The sequence below is a fragment of the Sus scrofa genome, chromosome 15 (genome assembly GCF_054392235.1).
Source record: "Sus scrofa isolate SSC_HxYL_T2T_F1_AM1 chromosome 15, Sscrofa_HxYL_maternal_Yorkshire_Landrace_v2.0, whole genome shotgun sequence".
In the NCBI taxonomy this organism is placed as follows: Eukaryota; Metazoa; Chordata; class Mammalia; order Artiodactyla; family Suidae; genus Sus; species Sus scrofa.
In genome coordinates, this window is record NC_139397.1 from 134,591,845 (window position 1) to 134,609,897 (window position 18,053).

At 47.7% G+C, this 18,053-nt stretch overlaps 1 protein-coding gene across 3 annotated transcripts; it reads left to right on the forward strand.

Moving 5' to 3' along the window:
* Nucleotides 1-6,802: 6,802 nt before the first annotated feature.
* LOC100124654 (C-X-C chemokine receptor type 2) lies at nucleotides 6,803-17,659 on the forward strand. 3 transcript variants are annotated; one of them, XM_021075281.2, is made up of 3 exons: nucleotides 6,803-6,878; nucleotides 14,411-14,512; nucleotides 14,807-17,659. In XM_021075281.2, exons 2-3 carry the CDS (start codon nucleotides 14,451-14,453, stop codon nucleotides 15,891-15,893), a joined length of 1,149 nt encoding a protein of 382 aa, XP_020930940.1. In that variant the 5' UTR covers nucleotides 6,803-6,878; nucleotides 14,411-14,450; the 3' UTR covers nucleotides 15,894-17,659. The 3 variants fall into 3 exon arrangements, with proteins under 3 accessions (XP_020930940.1, XP_020930943.1, XP_020930944.1); XM_021075284.2 differs by lacking the exon at nucleotides 14,411-14,512; XM_021075285.2 differs by lacking the exons at nucleotides 6,803-6,878; nucleotides 14,411-14,512 and adding an exon at nucleotides 7,905-9,428.
* Nucleotides 17,660-18,053: the final 394 nt, after the last annotated feature.

Here is an 18,053-nt window from a genome sequence, read left to right on the forward strand (position 1 = left end):
GATGAGTTTTAACTTTAATACATACCCATGAAGCCATCACCATATTCAAAACAACAAACACAAGCCCCAGTTTCCACCAGCCCTTTGTAGTCTCTCCCTCCCCCCCACCTAGTTTGCATTTTCTAGAATTATTTTTAGGCTTTTTATTTTTTTAAGAGAAGTTTTCTTTTTTTTTAATTTTTTCTTTGTCTTTTTTAGGGCCACACCCACAGCATATGGAAGTTCCCAGACTAGGGATCGAATAAGAGCCACGGCCACAGCAACCCGGGATCTAAGCTGTGTCTGCAACCTACCCCACAGCTCACGGCAACGCCAGATCCTTAACCCGCTGAGCAAGGCCAGGGATCGAACCTGTGTGGTCATGGATCCTAGTCGGGTTCGTTTCCACTGAGCCACGACGGGAACTCCTGCATCTTCTAGAATTTTATACTGGTGTAATCATGCAGTATACTCTCCTTTTTATCTGCCTTCTTTTACTCATCAGAATTCTTTTATCCCCCGTGCTGTGGCATATAGTCATGGTCCCTTTGTACAGTGTGTTTACACACTCACCTGTTGCTGACATTTGGGTTGTTTCCCATTTGAGGCTATTACAGATAAGTTTCCCATCCTCACCTGTATGCAAATCTTTGTGTAGACATGTGCCTTTATTTCTCTCTTGGGTAAAAACGGAGGAACGAAATGGCAAGGTCGTATGGCAGGTGTATGTTTAACTTTTAAGAAACTGCTGAGGAGTTCCCGTCGTGGCGCGGTGGTTAACGAATCCGACTAGGAACCATGAGGTTGTGGTTTCGGTCCCTGCCCTTGCTCAGTGGGTTAACGATCCGGCGTTGCCGTGAGCTGTGGTGTAGGTTGCAGATGGTTCGGATCCCGCGTTGCTGTGGCTCTGGCGTAGGCCGGTGGCTACAGCTCCGACTGGACCCCTAGCCTGGGAACCTCCATATGCCGCGGAAGCGGCCCAAGAAATAGCAACAACAACAACAACCACAACAACAACAACAACAAGAAACTGCTGAGATATTTTCCAAAGAGATTGTGTGTTGTACCTTCCCACCAACAGAGTGGGAAGTCCCAGTTACTTCCCAGGGCATCTAGTTTGGGGGCAGGAGAGGAGACGCAGACATGCCAACCACTGTGGTGACTTGATGGGTCCCAAGTTGTGAGCGCCTGGAAGAAGGGGCTGAATCTAAGTGACTGTCTGTGCACTGCTTACTCAGCTAGACTTTAATATTAAAGACAGTTGATAAAGGAAGTTCCCGCCATGGCACAGTGGGTTAAGAAACCAGCTGCTGGGAGTTCCTATTGTGGCTTAGAGGGTTAAGAACCAGTCTAGTATCCATGAGGATGTGGGTGCAGTCCCTGGCCTCCCTCAGTGAGTTAAGGATCCAGTGTTGCTGCACACTGCAGTGTAGGTCACAGATATAGCTCAGATCCCACCTTGCTGTGGCTCTGGCTTAGGCCAGCAGCTGCAGCTCCAATTCCACCCATAGCCCAGAAACTTCCATATGCTGCAGGTGTGGCACTAAGGAAAAAGAAGAAAAAGGAGTTTCCATCGCGGCATAGCAGAAATGAATCCAACTAGGAACCATGAACCCTGGCCTCGTTCAGTGGGTTAAGGATCCAGCATTGCTGTGAGCTGTGCTGTAGGTCACAGACAGCTCGGATCTGATGTTGCTGTGGCTGTGGCATAAGCCAGCAGCTGTAGCTCTGATTTGACCCCTAGCCCAGGAACCTCCATATGCCATGGGTGTGGCCCTAGAAACCAAAAAGAAAAAAAGAAAAGAATCCAACTGCAGCGGCTTGGGTCACAGCTGTGGCTCCAATCCAATTCCTGGCCCGGGAAATTCCATATTTCACAGGTGTGGCCAAAAAAAAATTTTTAAAGGCATTTGAGGAGTTCCCATCGTGGCTCAGCAGAAACAAATCAGACTAGCATCAATGAGGCTACAAGTTCAATCCTTGGCCTCGCTCAGTGGGTTAAGGATCTGGCGTTGTCATGAGCTATGGTGTAGGCCGCAGACCTGGCTTAGATCTGGCATTGCTCTGGCTGTGATGTAGGCCAGCAGCTACAGCTCTGATTAAACCCCTAGCCTGGGAATCTCCATATGCCTCAGATATAGCCCTAAAAAGACCAAAAAACAAACAAACAAACAAACAAACAAAAACCAAAACAAAAACTTTTTTTAAAGGTATTTGAAGAGGATGCGTGTGACTCCATAGTACAAAGTCATACCTCCGGGTTGCCCAAGAAGTCTTCCATGAACTGTGTGTCATTCGTTGGGCACCCAGTTGTGGTACTTCTGAGAAGGCTGATTCAGGAGTGTGGGGCTTGCTCTATAACAAGGTGCTTATCTGCCCTACCTGGGCTCCAGGGCAGACTTTGTGGTCTCAAAGAGGCCTGCGTGCTATTTCTGTCCCTGCTGCCTCGTGTGGACTGCCAAGGCCCCCAGAGTGGTTGGGCAACCCTGTGGCTCTGACCAGAGCCCATGGACCGCCTCTTGGGGTCAAGGCCTCCCCAAGTTGCTTCCCATTACCAGCGCATGGAGGAAGAGTTTTGCAACAGCAGTTCCTACCCTGGAGAGCTAGTGGGGACTTCTCTTTATCAGAGGCGGCAGTGAGGTGGGGGCCAGGGAGTGGGGGGAGTGAGGAATCGGGGCAGTAGAATCAACATCTATCCTCAAAGACAGCAGTACTTTCCTGGAGGCCACACTTGCCCAGACACTTTTATTAGGCTGAGTTCTGATGACAGCAGAAGACATCACAATCTAGTAGGGACTCCAGTGTGTCATTCAGACCTACTTGATGAACTGATGGGGGACAGGGGAGCTAGCAGAAGCCTAGGAAGAAGAGGAAGCGAGACACCCCTGGACAGGAGCTCAGGAGGAAATTAGGGACCAGGAATGGGGGAGCTTGACCATCTAACCCTCTTTGGGAGGGATGGAAGGGCAAAGCCAAAGACAGCCTCTAGATCAACACTGCCTCCCGAAGAGTCCCCACCAAGTCCAATGGCGAGCACGGAAGCTCCACAAAGATATCAAGAAGCTCTTTAGATCCTGGAGACCCTTGTAGGCAGAAGGTTCCACAAGGGTTCCCATAGACACCCCTGAGCATGGCACAGTGAGGGCATCGGTCCCCCAGCAGCCACTTCAGGGCACAGAGCTAGCCCAGCAGTACCAAAGGAGCACCTGGGGAACACCTCCAACAGACTCCCCCAAGTTCTTGGGGTGCACTCTGCAGGGAAGTAAGCCCTGTATGAACACACAGGGTCTGAGCCTGTGCCATCTGGGTAAATGCTGTTGATGTGACTTCGTTTGTGCTCGCTTGCTGGGGGTGCCCCGGGAAATTTGAGCAACGCAATCATTTCTTTAAATAAGATGTCACTCGGATGCACCAAGATGCTTCAGTTTCCCCACTTTGTCCATCCCTTCAGTGCTCCACAAAATATTGTTAAGCACCTGGAAGGTGCCAAACACTGTGATTGGTTTGGGGAGACAGAGATTTCATACGTATATACCCCTGCTCTCAAAAGCCGCACAGTGAGGAAGAGGAAGCAGCCAAACTGAAGATTACAAATTTCTGAAATTGATGCCCTCATAGAGTTGGCCCCAGGGATGCATAAGAGTACAGAGCAGGGTGGCATCACATGGAGATATGACTGGGCTGGCCTGGAAAACAGAGAGAGTTGGCCAGCCCAAGCGGGTGGGGACGAGGAAAAGGGAAATGCGTGCCAAGGCCCAAGGGCAACCAGAACAACTCTGTGGGGGAACTGCAGGTCTTCCCCTGGGGCCAGAGTTAAGGATTCAAGGGGGCATGGCCAGAAACGAGACTGGAGAAGCACGTGTGCACCAGGTGCCTGGATCGGGAATTTGACTCTGCTTGAGGGCAGTGGAGGTCCTTTAGGGGTTGCAAGAGGGACAGAAGGTGATCAGATTCACAATTTAGGAAGATGGTTCTGGTAGAGAGAGGAGGATGGATTGAGGGAGTAAAGACTCAAGGCAGAGAGCGCATTGAGGAAAACAGCGGGGCGGCAGCAGCAACCATGAATGCCAAGCACCATTCTAACTGCTTTGTACATAGCAACTCATTTAATCCACATGACAACCCTAGGCTGTAGGTGCTCTTGTTATCCCATTTTACAGATGATGAAACTGAGACCCGTGAGATAACTTGCCCCAGGTCTACAACCACTGACATTAGTGGAATCCCAACTCAGACAATCCAGCTCCAGAATCCATAGCCATCCCATAACGAAGGCAATAGTTTAGGTGAGAGAGAATAAAATGGGGGCCTAACGTCATCAGTGAGGACGTGAGAAGGAGATAGTCGAAAAAGATATTAGGGAGATGGCCTCTGTGCAGAGAAAGAGCAAGGCAAGTGTGAGAGTGGGCATGCCCACTTCCGGGTTAAGGAGGAGCGCACGTGTCAGGGACTTCCATGAGACCAAGTTTCTACACGTTGACTTTGCAGCATCTGCGGGACCACAGAGGAGATTTCAGGAGGTGACGGCATGGGAGAATTTGCACTTAGGAGAGAAGCTTAGAAGAGAAGCTGGGGAGTTCCCATTGTGGCTCAGCAGAAATGAAGCTGACTAGCATCCATGAGGATGTGGGTTGGATCCCTGACCTCCATCAGTGGGTTAAGGATCCAGTGTTGCCGTGAGCTGTGGTATAGGTTGCAGATGCAGCTCAGATCTGGCATTGGGCATAGGGCAGCCGCTGCAGCTCGGAACTTATACATGACGCAGGTGCGGCCCCAAAAAGCAAAAAGAAGAAGAGAAGCTGGGACCCTTTTGCTGTGGGTGGAGCTGAAGCCAAGAAGGTGGGTGGGCTGGTGTAGAGAGAGAGCAGGTAGAGAAGAGGACCGAGGCAGACTCCCAGGAACATCCACATTTGAGGACTGAATTGAGAAATAAAGCAACGCACGAGACCAAGAGAGGTTCGGGAGAAATAAGAGAATGGGGTCAGTTGGGTTAGATGGTGCAGAGGTCAAATAAGATGACTTGAATGGTATCCATGTCACTGTAAATAAATTTTGTTTTGTCTTTTTGTCTTTTAGGGCCACACCCGTGGCACGTGGAGGTTCCCAGGCTAGGGGTCTAATCAGAGCAGTAGCCACCAGCCTACGCCAGAGCCACAGCAACACCAGATCTGAGCCACATCTGTGACCGACACCATAACTCATGGCAATGCCGGATCCTTAACCCACTGAGTGAGGCCAGGGATCAAACCCGAAACCTCATGGTTCCTAGTTAGATTCGTTTCCACTGCACCACTGTAAATAGGTTTGAAAAGCACACAGCCAGCTGGGAGAAAATATTTTACATTTGACAAATATGAGACAGTGGGGGTAGGTCGGGTAACAGGCCCTTTTATAAACTGACAACAGGAGAGTTAACTGGAAGTCTTTTTGAAGGGTAATGGAGCAGTATTTATCACAATTTAAACATGTACACTTATGACCCAGCCAAATTATACTTAAGCTACTGAAACCTTCATACAATTTCCCGAAGACCTACATTCAAAGATGCTCATAGGGAGAACCTAAGGATTCATCTATATGGTAATTATCAAATAAACCATGTTACAGCCATGCCATGGCCCATGACGTCGTCACTAAAAAGAGCGAGATGGATCTTTTAAGGAAAGAAGAAAGGAAAACATGTTTGCATATGCACGAGGGGAAATCTAGAAAGACGTTCACAAGATATGGGTGAACAGAGAGGGAGAAGGGAAGCAAATTTTACTTTCTATGCTTTTGTATCACCTGTACTCTTTACAATATGTACGCTTTATTTTTAGAATATTGAAACAGTTTTATGAGTTCCCGTCATGGTACAGCGGAAACGGATCCGACTAGGAACCATGAGGTGGCGGGTTCGATCCCTGGCCTCACTCAGTGGGTTAAGGATCCGGCGTTGCCATGAGCTGTGGTGTAGGTCACAGATGCGGCTTGGATCTGGCGTTGCTATGACTGTGGTGTAGGCCAGCGGCTACAGCTCCAATTAGACCCCTAGCCTGGGAGCCTCCATAGGCCCCGGGTGTGGCCCTAAAAAAAAAAAAAGACAAAAAAGACAAAAAAAAAAAAGTTTTATTTAAGAAAAGGGTTTATTGGATTTAGCAACCCCAGATCATTGGTAACCTCGGCAAAAGTCCTTTCCACAAAGCGGCGGGAAGGAAGCTGGTTGCAGTGGGTTTTGTAGTGAACAAGAAGTTGATGAAGTGGAAACAGCAACTGCTCACAGCTTTCTCAAGAAGTTTGCCTGTGCAACGGAGGCCCCGGGGGGAGTGGCAGCGAAAAGGTCCAGAGGGAGGGAGAGAAAGACACACACAAGCTCAGGAAAAGAGGTGGTTGAGGGGTAGAGGGCTCAGGACACAAGATGCTCAAAGATGTAGGAGGCGCCAGGTGCAGGAATTCACCAGAAAGAGAAGGAGGGCTACTTCTCACGCTGCCCCTAGGAGAAAGGAAGAAAGCGTGCACATCTGTCAGTTTGGGGGACTGGGGTTGCCTGCATCTCCCTTGTAAAGAAGGAGGCTCAGGTTCAAAACCAGACAGAGGTGGATGAGGTAAACCTCCACCTTGAGACTAGCAGGCTTGTCTAGAAGCCAGTAGACAAGAAGATGTGAAAATTCCCAGTGCTAATTACAGAATCACCAGGCGGAGCCTTGGCCCACAGTCAGAGTCCAGGACAGCCCTCATTGCTCCTCTGTGGGAGCACCTCCCCTGGTGGGCCTCCTGGATTTCCCCTTTGGCTGCCCTGGGTCAGAAGTTTCCACATAAAGCTTGCTTCGCTTTTTTCCTGTTCAACAGCCCTGACAACTACCAAGCCCTGAGTCACAGTGGCGTCTCCAGTAGCACAGCAGCTGTGACAGCAAGAGCAGGTAGGTGAGCTGTCGGTTCTTTGGGCGGCTGGGATCATGCTTCTGGTGGAAGGAACTTGGACATGTCAGTCTCCTCCTCTGAGTTCCATGAGAACTGAGGTGGTGAATGGCAGGAACTTAAAGCTAAAATAATTGTCTTCACCAAGACGGCACGGTATGAATAAATTTTCTAAAGTAATAGGAATGGTCCATAGCTGCGCTGTCCAGTGTGATAGCCAGCAGTCCCATGTGGCTCTTGAGTACTTAAAATGAGGCATTAATTTTTTTAATTTTAATTAAGTTAAATGTAAAAAGCAACATGTGGCTTATCGCCTCATGTCCCATTGGGCCACATCAGGCCCAGAGAGAAAGGACTTGTCCAAGCTCACCCTGGCCATTTAAGAGCAGACCAGGACTGGATGTTGGGTCTGTCCTCACCCTCAGCCCCATCCACGTGCCATGGTGGGCTCAGTGGAAGTGAAATCAATCTAAAGGAAAAACAAAGAAGTGGGCTGGTTGGGAAACATCAAATCTGGACTGGTCCTTTCTACACCTTTTGTAGTCAATTGTCTGAGACAGAGAGGTACTTTCTGGAGCTCAGACACCTGAGGCTGGGAATCAGCCCCTTGTTACAGTGGACAGAAGGCCAGATTTGAGGTCAGGTAAAAAAAAAGTCTTAAAAACTACTTAAAATTCTGTTCATCTGCGTCACTCTAGGTAAGTTGCCTAACTCCAGAGTTGTAGTTTCCTCATTCAGAAAGTACACATTTCGTGCGGTTGCTGTGAGGATTAAATGATAGATTCTGAAAAGCGTTTTTCCCGGATGCTAGACCCTAGCAGGCCCTGGACGTTACAGCTAGTGTTACTGTTATTACTCAGGTTAAAGCAAATTAAGATGTACCTGGAAGTTAGCCCAGAAAGCAGACTCCGTTCTTTCGCTTGCTGGGGGATGTAGTGGGAGGGACACCATGCTAGTATTTGACAAACTATTCAATAATCATCATCACAACAATAAATGCTAACATCATACTTTTCATGGGTCTTAAGTGTTTTACAGGTAATCCCTCACTTCCTCCTCAGCACAACCTGATGAGTTAGAGTCTATCACCGGCCACATTTACAGATGAGTAAACGGAGACTCAGGAACGGTCACTTGCTCAGAGTTGCTAGGCTTGTGGTGTTCTTAACAGCTGTTCTCTTAGCCTCTCTCCATAAGTCCTGGGCCTCTGTCTGGGTTTAGCATCAACCGGCCTGGAGTCACTGCCTTCTCCTCCAGCGTGGGGAGAAGAGAGATGGCAAAGAACGTTTGCTGAACAGTTGGGCTCAAGGTTCATTTCCAAGGGTAGGCGGCTGAGATGAGTTCGCCACAGGCTTTAATTACCCTATGGGCCCTGGAATGCAAGGAACAAGAGCCCAGGTTAAGGAGAAGTGGAGGGAATTGAGGCATCCATTGCTGGGGTGGGAGTTGGGAAGGAGCCGAGAATTAGTGTTCACTGTTCTGCCTGTATTTGTGCTTTCCATTGTAATCAATAGCAAAGGTGACAAAATATAACCTTGCTGTCACTCAACATTGGTTTCTAAAATGCATTTGAACTTGGGTGGGATTTTAACTTTTACCCAGTGACTTTCTTTCCAGATTAGATGGTCTTGGTTCCAAAGGTAGTAGCTACTACAGGCAGACCTAATTCCAACTGACAAGCTAAGGGAAAATAGCAACGCCCTAAGAGAGGTGCAGAGTCAGAGCAGACAGCTGAGGAGTAAGGTGAAAGACAAAGTGAGGTGGGACGGGGCCCCACTGGCAGATGGGAGTTCTCAAAGGGGTGTGATATGGAGAAGGAATCTGTGAGGCTCTAAGGACACCCAGGGTGGGTGGGGTGCAGATAAGACGGATTAAGTCCAGTTAAGAAAGCCACCTGACTGGTCAGAAGCTTAAGTTCCATCTTTGTAGCCTAAAAAAGCTGTTCCCCTTTGAGACGGGAAAGATGTTTAAAAACAGTATTGCTGGGACTTCCCTGGTGGTGCAGTGGGCTAAGGATCCGGCATTGTCACTGCTGTGTCAAGGAATAAGTCCTTGGCCCAGGAACTTCCGTGTGCCGCAGCACCACCGAACAGAAACAACAACAACAAAAATAACAATAGTGCTGTTGGGTTGTAAGCACAGGAAACCCAAAACAGTTGGTGTGTGGGGCAGAGTCAGACAGAGCAGCTGAACGAGCTGGTGACTGCTGAATTTGGGGCAAAGCAATCTGCGCAGTCCCAGGCAAACCACTTCCTTTGGATGGGCCTCCGTTTCCTCATCTGTGAAATGGAAAGATTGATGAGAAAACCCCACAGGTCCCAATATGAAGTACGCCAATTCGTAAAATGACTGCTCGTTATCAAAGAGCTGACCTGGGAATTAATTACTCAAGCTATCAAAAGCATCCCGCACCCTCAGGGGGCTCCACCCCAGGATTGAGCAATCTAATCCACAACTCACTTCCTCCGCTGGGTTCTCACCACCGCCGCCCTTTCAGTCAGGCACATCTGCCCTCCTGGAGGTGTCCCACAGGTGACAGGCCCAGAATCCTGGTAAGTCTTGGACCATCCACCCTCCCTCCTTCCAGAATGTCTCTGTTCTCTGTCCCCCTTGGCACCCAGCCTCCATTATCCTGAGCATCTATCCCTGCACCCCTCAGTCTCTCCAGTCTCTCTCTTTAGCCCTCCCCACCCCTCTTCCCTACACCTGCCTTCAACAAGTGCCCAGGGCAACTCGCTGCCCACCCACTTCTCTTCCTGACTCAGCCAGCTTTCCCTGCCACGGCTAGGATTGGGTCTGAGGAAGAGCCAGACACTGCTGAGTCCCTCCTCCTCTATATTAAATCCAAATATGTGTGGGTTATGCAATAGAGAGAAGGAATACTGGGGCTGGATTGAAATAACCTTGAATTTGTTGTTGTCGTTGTCGTCGTTGTTAAAAAAAGATGGCCTTAAATGTTGGGGCTCTAGGAGTTCCCATCGTGGCGCAGTGGTTAACAAATCCGACTAGGAACCATGGAGTTTCGGGTTCAATCCCCTGCCTTGCTCAGTGGGTTGAGGAACCGGTGTTGCCATGAGCTGTCATGTAGGTCACAGACACGGCTCGGATCCCACATTGCTGTGGCTCTGGCGCAGGCCGGCAGCTACATCTCCGATTAGACCCCTAGCCTAGGAACTTCCATATGCCGCAGGAGTGGCCCAAGAAATGGCAAAAAGACAAAAAAAAAAAAAAAAGTTGGGGCTCTAGTAAATTGCCTTTTCATGAAATAAGTTAGAATCATCCCTTACATGGAATTTCTGAATTATTCTGAGTCATTAAGGGGCTGGCAGTTTCACTCCATGAGGGAACCTCTCTCTTGGTTACTAAGAATAGGACAGAGTGGTCAGCAGGGGCCGGTCAGTTCAGGGGCATTAGGTGTATTATTCCCATAAGGGCTGTTTCTCTCCTTCTGAGCAAAGGAAGCAATGCACAAAACAGCAAACAGGGGGAGTGAACTATATCTAGGTTGATGTCATGGTATCTCAAAAACTTAAGTTTACAATTATGCTTAATACATGAGCTGTGATTTTTTTTTTTTTTTTTAAGAGAAGGAGATCTGTGGACTGAAATTAGCATGTGAAGCCATTCACACCTAGGTGAAATCCTGGTTGCAGCACTCAGAGGCTTTGTGACCACAGGCTGTTTCCTGAGCCTTGCTGAGCCCTGCTGAGCCTGTCTCCTTTCCAATAAATGGGGCTAATCGTATCTGTCTGTAATAGCCAAGCCAGATCATGTACCTGCCAGGCACCAAGCAAACCTCAATTGTCTATCTCCCTTCCTTTAGTTTCTCCCTTTAACTGTCAAAACATCCTCTCCAGAGATTGGTAAAATGAAAAGCAAACAACAAACCAGTATTCTCCTCCCTGACTCCTACCCCAGTGGCTGGAGGTCATTGCCCTGGCTTGGTTCCCGTTTCTGAGTTCCCTGCCTTCTGTCCTAACTAGCATGGTCTTCCTCTTGACCCTCAAACTGAGCCTCCGTGCCTGGGAGCGGGAGCTCACCCATACACCCCCAGCCCTCCTCCGGCACAGCAGAGCCCTGGACTATCTAGAATGAGGGCTTCTTTGTGAAAAAGACCTGGCTGTTGCTGCTGCTGCTTCTGATAGGCAGTTTCTGCCACTGCCCCAGCTCTGCCTTCTCACAGAGCTTCTCAGTGTGGGGTTTTCTCAGGGCACAAGCGCTCTCATCATGCTCTCTCTCCATTCAAAGGCGGATCACCTGCTCCCAGAAGTGATCCACCTTGTAACCTCATTCGACAATACCCTGGACCTCTGAGCAAACTTGCTTTTGACTTTGAGGCTGCAGAGCATGTGATCTCTCGCAGGTTTTGCTGGCAACACTGGCTGAGCCAGCCACACTGACCACCTCTCTCACTGCCATCCCAGCCTCCCGGCCAGACCAGCCCAGCCTCACCATCACATCTTTAAGGTTCATGGACTGACCTAATTTACTCTACCTGCGGTCTCTGTGTGCTGAGAAGGCAATTTATCTGGCCCCGGTCGCTTAGGGGAGACATAACCTCTCAGGAAGGTGAAGGCTAAGAATTCTATCGCTCTAGGGGACAATGACAGAAACAGACTTCCTTCTAAAGGGAAAAACTTCCTAGGATTTCTGTAGTTTTTGATGGTGGTGGTGGTGATGATACTGTTGTCTTAATATCTGTATCTCCTTTGCAAGGCTATACACTTTTGATTAACCTTTTTTATTTGAGATATAATTCACATACTATAAAAGTCAACGATGTTCAATATACATTTCAGTGGAATTTTGTATACAGACGGTTTCAGCTTAGAGTGGGGGCTTACAATTTTTCAGCTCTACCATGGTGCAAAAGTGATATGCATCACCTAGAAACCATACTTGAATTTTGAATTTTGATCTTTTCCTGGGCTAGCAAGGAAGTAGTCTGATAGTCTGATCCTGGGCACTGGTCTTGCGATCATGACAGTAGGCAATATACTTACAACAATTTTGGACCCAGACAAGCCACCATTCTGTTGTTCACTTTCAGTATACTTTCAGTTTCAGTATTCAATAAATTACTTGAGCTATTCCCTTATAAAATAGGCTTTGTGTTACATGATTTTGCCCAACTGTCTGCCAATGTAAGTGTTCAGAGCACGTATAGTGTAGGCTAGGCTAGGCTATGACGTTTAGTAGGTTAGGTATATTAAACGCATTTTTTACTTACAATTTTTTTCAACTTACGATAGGTTTTAATTTTTTTTTTTTTTTTTTTTTTTTTTTTTTTTTTTTTGTCTTTTTGCTATTTCTTGGGCCGCTCCCGCGGCATATGGAGGTTCCCAGGCTAGAGGTCCAATCGGACCTGTAGCCACCGGCCTACGCCAGAGCCACAGCAACACGGGATCCGAGCCATGTCTGCAACCTACACCACAGCTCACGGCAACGCCGGATCCTTAACCCACTGAGCAAGGGCAGGGACCGAACCCGCAACCTCATGGTTCCTAGTCGGATTCGTTAACCACTGCGCCACGATGGGAACTCCATCTTATGATAGGTTTTTCAGACCATCACACCATCGTATGTTGAGGAAAACCTGTATCCACAAAGTCGCATAATCATTGCCACTATCTAATTCCAGAACAATTTCATCACCCCAAAAAGCAACTCTGTGCTCATTCACATTTCTCCCGTTCCCAGCCCCTGGCAACCGCTAATTTACTTTTTGTCTCTACCAATTTGTCTGTTCTGGATATTTCCCATACATGGAATCATACAGTATGAAGACTTTTGTGAAGCTCTCTTCGTGGCTCAGTGATTAACGAACCTGACTAGGATCCATGAGGATGCGGGTTCGATCCCTGGCCTCGATCAGTGGGTTAAGGATCCGGCATTGCCGTGAGCTGTGGTGTAGGTCACAGATGTGGCTTGGTTCCCACATTGTGTGGCTGTGGCGTAAGTCCATGGCTACAGCTTCAATTCGACCCCTAGCCTGGGAACCTCCATATGCTGTAGGTATGGCCCTAAAAAGAAAAAAAAAAAAAAAGAGAGTCTTTCATGTCTGACTTTTTCCACTTAGAATAATGTTTCCAAGGTTCATCCGTGTTGTACCTGTATCAGTACTCCATTCCTTTTTTGTGGTTAAATAATATTCCCTTGTATGTGTATACCCCAATCTGCTTATCCACTTACCAGTCGATGGACATTTAGATTATTTCCACTTTGGGGCTATCATGCTACTAAGAACATTCACACACAAGTTTCCATATATGCTTTCAGTTCTCAAGGGTATACTAGGAGTGGAATTGCTGGGTTGCATGGTAACTCTATGTTTAATTCTCTTAACTCCTGCCAAACTGTATTCCAAAGCCACTGGACCATTTTACACATTCCACCAGCCAGGTGTGAGGGGTCCAACTTCTCCAGATGGTCATCACCATCATTATTGTCCTTTCTTAAGAATTATGATTGCTAGTGAGTGTAAAGGAATTCCTGAGGCTTTTTACTTTGTGTTCTTCTCATTAACCCTGGGTTCCATGTTGAAGGGGGCTACCGACCTGCAAGAGGTCACAGGACAGCCATACCTTGTTATAAAGAAATGGCATGGTGCTGATACAGTTTGTGCTTCAAAAGGAAGCTAACTTGGAGTTCCCATGGTGGATCAGCCAGTTAGGACTGGATGTAGTCTCTGTGAGGATGCAGATTTGATCCCTGGCTTTGCTCAGTGGGTTATGGATCCCGCATTGCCATGAGCTGTCATATAGTTCGCAGATATGACTCAGATCCCGTGTTGCTGTGGCTGTGGCATAGGCCAGTAGCTGTAGTTCCTATTCGACCCCTAGCCTGGTAACCTCCATGTGCCGCTGGTAAGGCCATAAAAAAGCAAACAAAACAAAACAAAAAATAGGAAGCTAATTCAGCAGCTGGTTACTTTCGTTTACTTCCTCTTTGAAAACTAGGATAATAGTTCAGAACGTCTTCCCCCCAGAAGCAACCCCTCTGCTACCCCTGCAACAGGGACAGAGCCCACAAAGGTCAGTTTAGCTAGGATTAGACTAGGGGTGCTGAAGAGTCAGGGTTGGAAAAAGGCACTAATTTGCAGGACAAGAAGGGTTCCCATTAGGCCTGGAAAGACACCAAAACAAGGATCATGTGTCCGCATCTGACTTCTCTGCTTCCTACTGACCCGCCTCCTTCTGCCAAGGACATAGTGCCTTTCTGGGCTCATCTCTACGTGGCAGAATATGCCTGCCCAAAGCTTTCACCCACATGGAGAATCAGTCAGCTACCTGCTTGTGATTTTTAATATATTTTTCCAAACTACACAAATATTCCCAGAGCAGGCCTCCTGCCTCTCAAAAGAAAAATGCTGGGCCATACTGATGGAGTCAACTCCCTTCTAGCTCAGGTGGACCAAAGCACCACGCCACCATCAGACTGCTTAATCAGAACACCTCTTTTAAAATAAGTCTTAGAAAACTGGACAAAAGGATTCACTTCTCAGCTTTATAGTCAAGCCTTTATCTTTTTCTAGGGCTCTAACCCAATTGGATGGCCCCCAGATTGAGAACTGAATGATATCTCGGGTTTCCAACGTTAAAATCAGCCTCAAGAGTCAAAGATACCCGCCACCCAGGTATCCAAGACATGTTCTGTAGGGATTATCCAAAGAGAAGTGGCTACAGTGGCGCTGTCATGGAAAGTGATGAGAACCTCCCTCTGACAGACTGAAGGGAACTCTTTGTGTGAAATGTATCATTTATTATTAAATGTGTCTCCAAAACTTCAAAGCACTGGCCATTCCTTGAAGGGAAAGTTAATTCCGTGTAATATACAAGCAAACACAAAGAATCATATCTGAAGTTTGCAGGCTAATGGGTAGAGTCTGGAGAAATTTTATTGTGCCGTAACCCTCATCTCTCTTCTCTAGGATTGAAATTAAGTTTACCTCAAATATGACTGGATTTAACTTTGAAAACTACGAAGGAGACGATTATAATTACAGTTACAGCACTGACCTGCCCTTGATTCTACCAGACTCTGCCCCATGCCGGCCAGAATCTCTGGATATCAACAAGTATGCCGTAGTTGTCATCTATGCCCTTGTCTTCCTGCTAAGCCTACTGGGAAACTCCCTGGTGATGCTGGTCATCTTATACAGCCGTGTCGGCCGCTCTGTCACTGATGTCTACCTGCTGAACCTGGCCATGGCTGACCTGCTCTTTGCCCTGACCTTGCCTATCTGGGCCACCTCCAAGGCAAAGGGCTGGATCTTTGGCACCCCTCTGTGCAAGGTGGTCTCGCTCCTGAAGGAAGTCAACTTCTACAGTGGTATTCTACTGCTGGCCTGCATCAGCATGGACCGCTACCTAGCCATCGTCCACGCCACACGCACGCTGACCCAGAAGCGCCACTGGGTCAAGTTCATATGCATAGGCATCTGGGCCCTGTCCTTGGTCCTGGCCCTGCCCATCTTCATCTTCCGCAGGGCCATCCATCCACCCTACTCCAGCCCCGTCTGCTACGAGGACATGGGCGCCAATACAACAAAGTGGCGGATGGTGATGCGGGTCCTGCCCCAGACCTTTGGCTTCCTCCTGCCCCTGCTGGTCATGCTGTTCTGCTACGGACTCACCCTGCGCACCCTGTTTGCCGCCCACATGGGGCAGAAGCACCGGGCCATGCGCGTCATCTTTGCCGTCGTGCTCGTCTTCCTGCTCTGCTGGCTGCCCTACAACCTGGTCCTGGTGGCAGACACCCTCATGAGGGCCCGGGTGATCGCTGAGACCTGTGAGCGCCGCAACGACATCGGCCGGGCCCTGGATGCCACCGAGATCCTGGGCTTCCTGCACAGCTGCCTCAATCCTCTCATCTACGTCTTCATTGGCCAGAAGTTTCGCCACGGGCTCCTCAAGATCATGGCCATCCACGGCCTGATCAGCAAGGAGTACTTGGTCAAGGACGGCAGGCCTTCCTTTGTTGGCTCTTCTTCAGGGAACACTTCTACCACCCTCTAAGGCCCCCACGCGGGACTCCTCCCTTCCCCTCGGTGTCCATTCCGAGCCAGCCTCGTGTCCTCTGGCTGTTCACAGCCCTGGGTCAAGGCAGCCCCCCACTGTGGTTACAGGAAGTTGCTGAGGCCACTTCCTTGGCAGGCCCCCACCTTCTGGTGGAGAGAGCCTGCCCTGGCCCCCAGCCCTTACCGTAATTACCTTGTCAACTGCTAGAGCTCAGTCCACCCGACTCTACCATTGAGCCCACAGCCCTCTGACTTCTGGCAGACGTTCTTTGAAGGTGTTCTTGAAGCGATTACAGAGAGTTCCCACCATTGGGAGCCATTAGTCTCAAACACCGCGAGTTCCTTCCCCAACTCTCCCTTTCCTTGCCTCCTGGCAAAGTCTACCTCCCTTGAGAGAGGCTGAGAAGGACAGACACTCACTTTCTAAGGCTCTCTTAAGCTATGAGTGGCCCTATCCCCTGGTTCTGATTAATAAGACTGAGGGGCACTAGTGTGCTGGTAGGCCATTCTCCTAGGGAAAAAGTCTTGATTTGTAGCATTTGCCATGCTCTGTGGTATAAATAAATGCTCCCTCTATGGTTGATTTCAAGGGTGGTGATGTTTAGCAACCAGCTCACAAAACCTAGAAAATGCAATAATCTGTTTTACAAGCAGATACAAACTGGCTTCAGCACACCATTGCTTAAGAGGAAGTCTGCTGGGGCCAGGATATTCCTGATTAAAAGAGAGAGAGGAGTTTCCTAGTGGCACAGTGGGTTAAAGATCCAGCATTGTCATGGCAATGGCTCAAGATGCTGCTGTACCCAGGTTCAATCTCTGGCCCAGGAATTTCCACATTCCATGGGTGCAGCCAAAAATAAATAAATAAATATGAGAGAGAGAAAAACATATCCTTGGTCCTTGCCTTTGAATACATTATAGAATATGACATAGGCATATACACAGAGGCAGCCACACCATGACAATGAGGCAAAATATATGCCCAACACACTCAGGCTGACAGAGCCAAAGGATAAAAAGAACCTGAGAATAAAGAGCCCAGAAAAACCTAAGCAAAAACAGTCAAATGATTCTCAACAGGGTGCCAAGACTGTTCAATTGGGAAAGGATAGACTTGCAACATATTGTGCTCAGAAAATTAGATATCCACAGGCACAAGAATGAAATTGACTCTTACCTTACACCAGATACAAAAGTTAACTCAAAATGGATCAAACCTAAAATTAGAGCTAAAACTATAAAACGCTTAGAAGAAAACATAAAGGGAAAGATTCATGTCATTGGATTTGGCAATGATTTCTCAGCTATTACAACAAAAGCATAGGCAAAAAATACAAAGGTAGGTTAGTTGAACTGCATCAAAATTTAAAATTTTTGTGCTCAAAGGACACTGTCAACAGAGTGAAAAGACAAACCACAGAATGGGAGAAAATATTTGAAATCATGTATCTTCAAAAGGGTTAATATCCAGAATGTACAGAGAATTCTTATAACTCAACAGCAAAAAAACAAACAAACAAGAAAACAACCTAATTTTAAAATTGGCAAAGGAATAGACCTTTCTCCAAAGAACATAAAAAAATATCCCATCACTAATAATTAGGAAAATGTAGATCAAAACTATAGTGAGGTGCAACTTTACACATACTAAGATGACAGTTATAGAAGAAAGAAAGAGAGAAAGAAAGAAAGAGAGAAAGAAGGAAAGAAAGAAGGAAAGAAAGAAAGAAAGAAAGAAAGAAAGAAAGAGAAAGAAAAAGAAAGGGAGGTGGGGAGGGACGAAGAAGGACGGAAGGAAGGAAGAAGAGCAAAAGAAAGAAAGAAAGGAAGGTGGGGAGGGACGAAGAAGGACGGAAGGAAGGAAGAAGAAAAGAACAAAAGAAAGAAAGAAAGGGAGGTGGGGAGGGACGAAGAAGGATGGAAGGAAGGAAGAAGAAAAGAACAAGCCTTGGACAAGATTGGAGAAGTTTCAACCTTTGTGCACCCTGGGTGGTTATGCAAGATAGTCTGGCCACTTTGGAAATCAGTATGGCAGTTCGTAAACAAAATTAAACTCAGAACTATAATATGATCCAGCAATCCTACTTCTAGGTGTATACCCATGAGAACTGAAAGCAGATACTCAAACAGATCTTTGTACACTAATGTTCACAGCAGC

Bases quoted from the DNA above. Each gene is read 5' to 3' on its own strand.
- LOC100124654 (XM_021075281.2), top strand. From the start codon at position 14,451: ATGATATCTCGGGTTTCCAACGTTAAAATCAGCCTCAAGAGTCAAAGA. The intron at 14,513-14,806 runs GTATCCAAGACA...TCTCTTCTCTAG, and splicing joins CAAAGATACCCGCCACCCAG to GATTGAAATTAAGTTTACCT.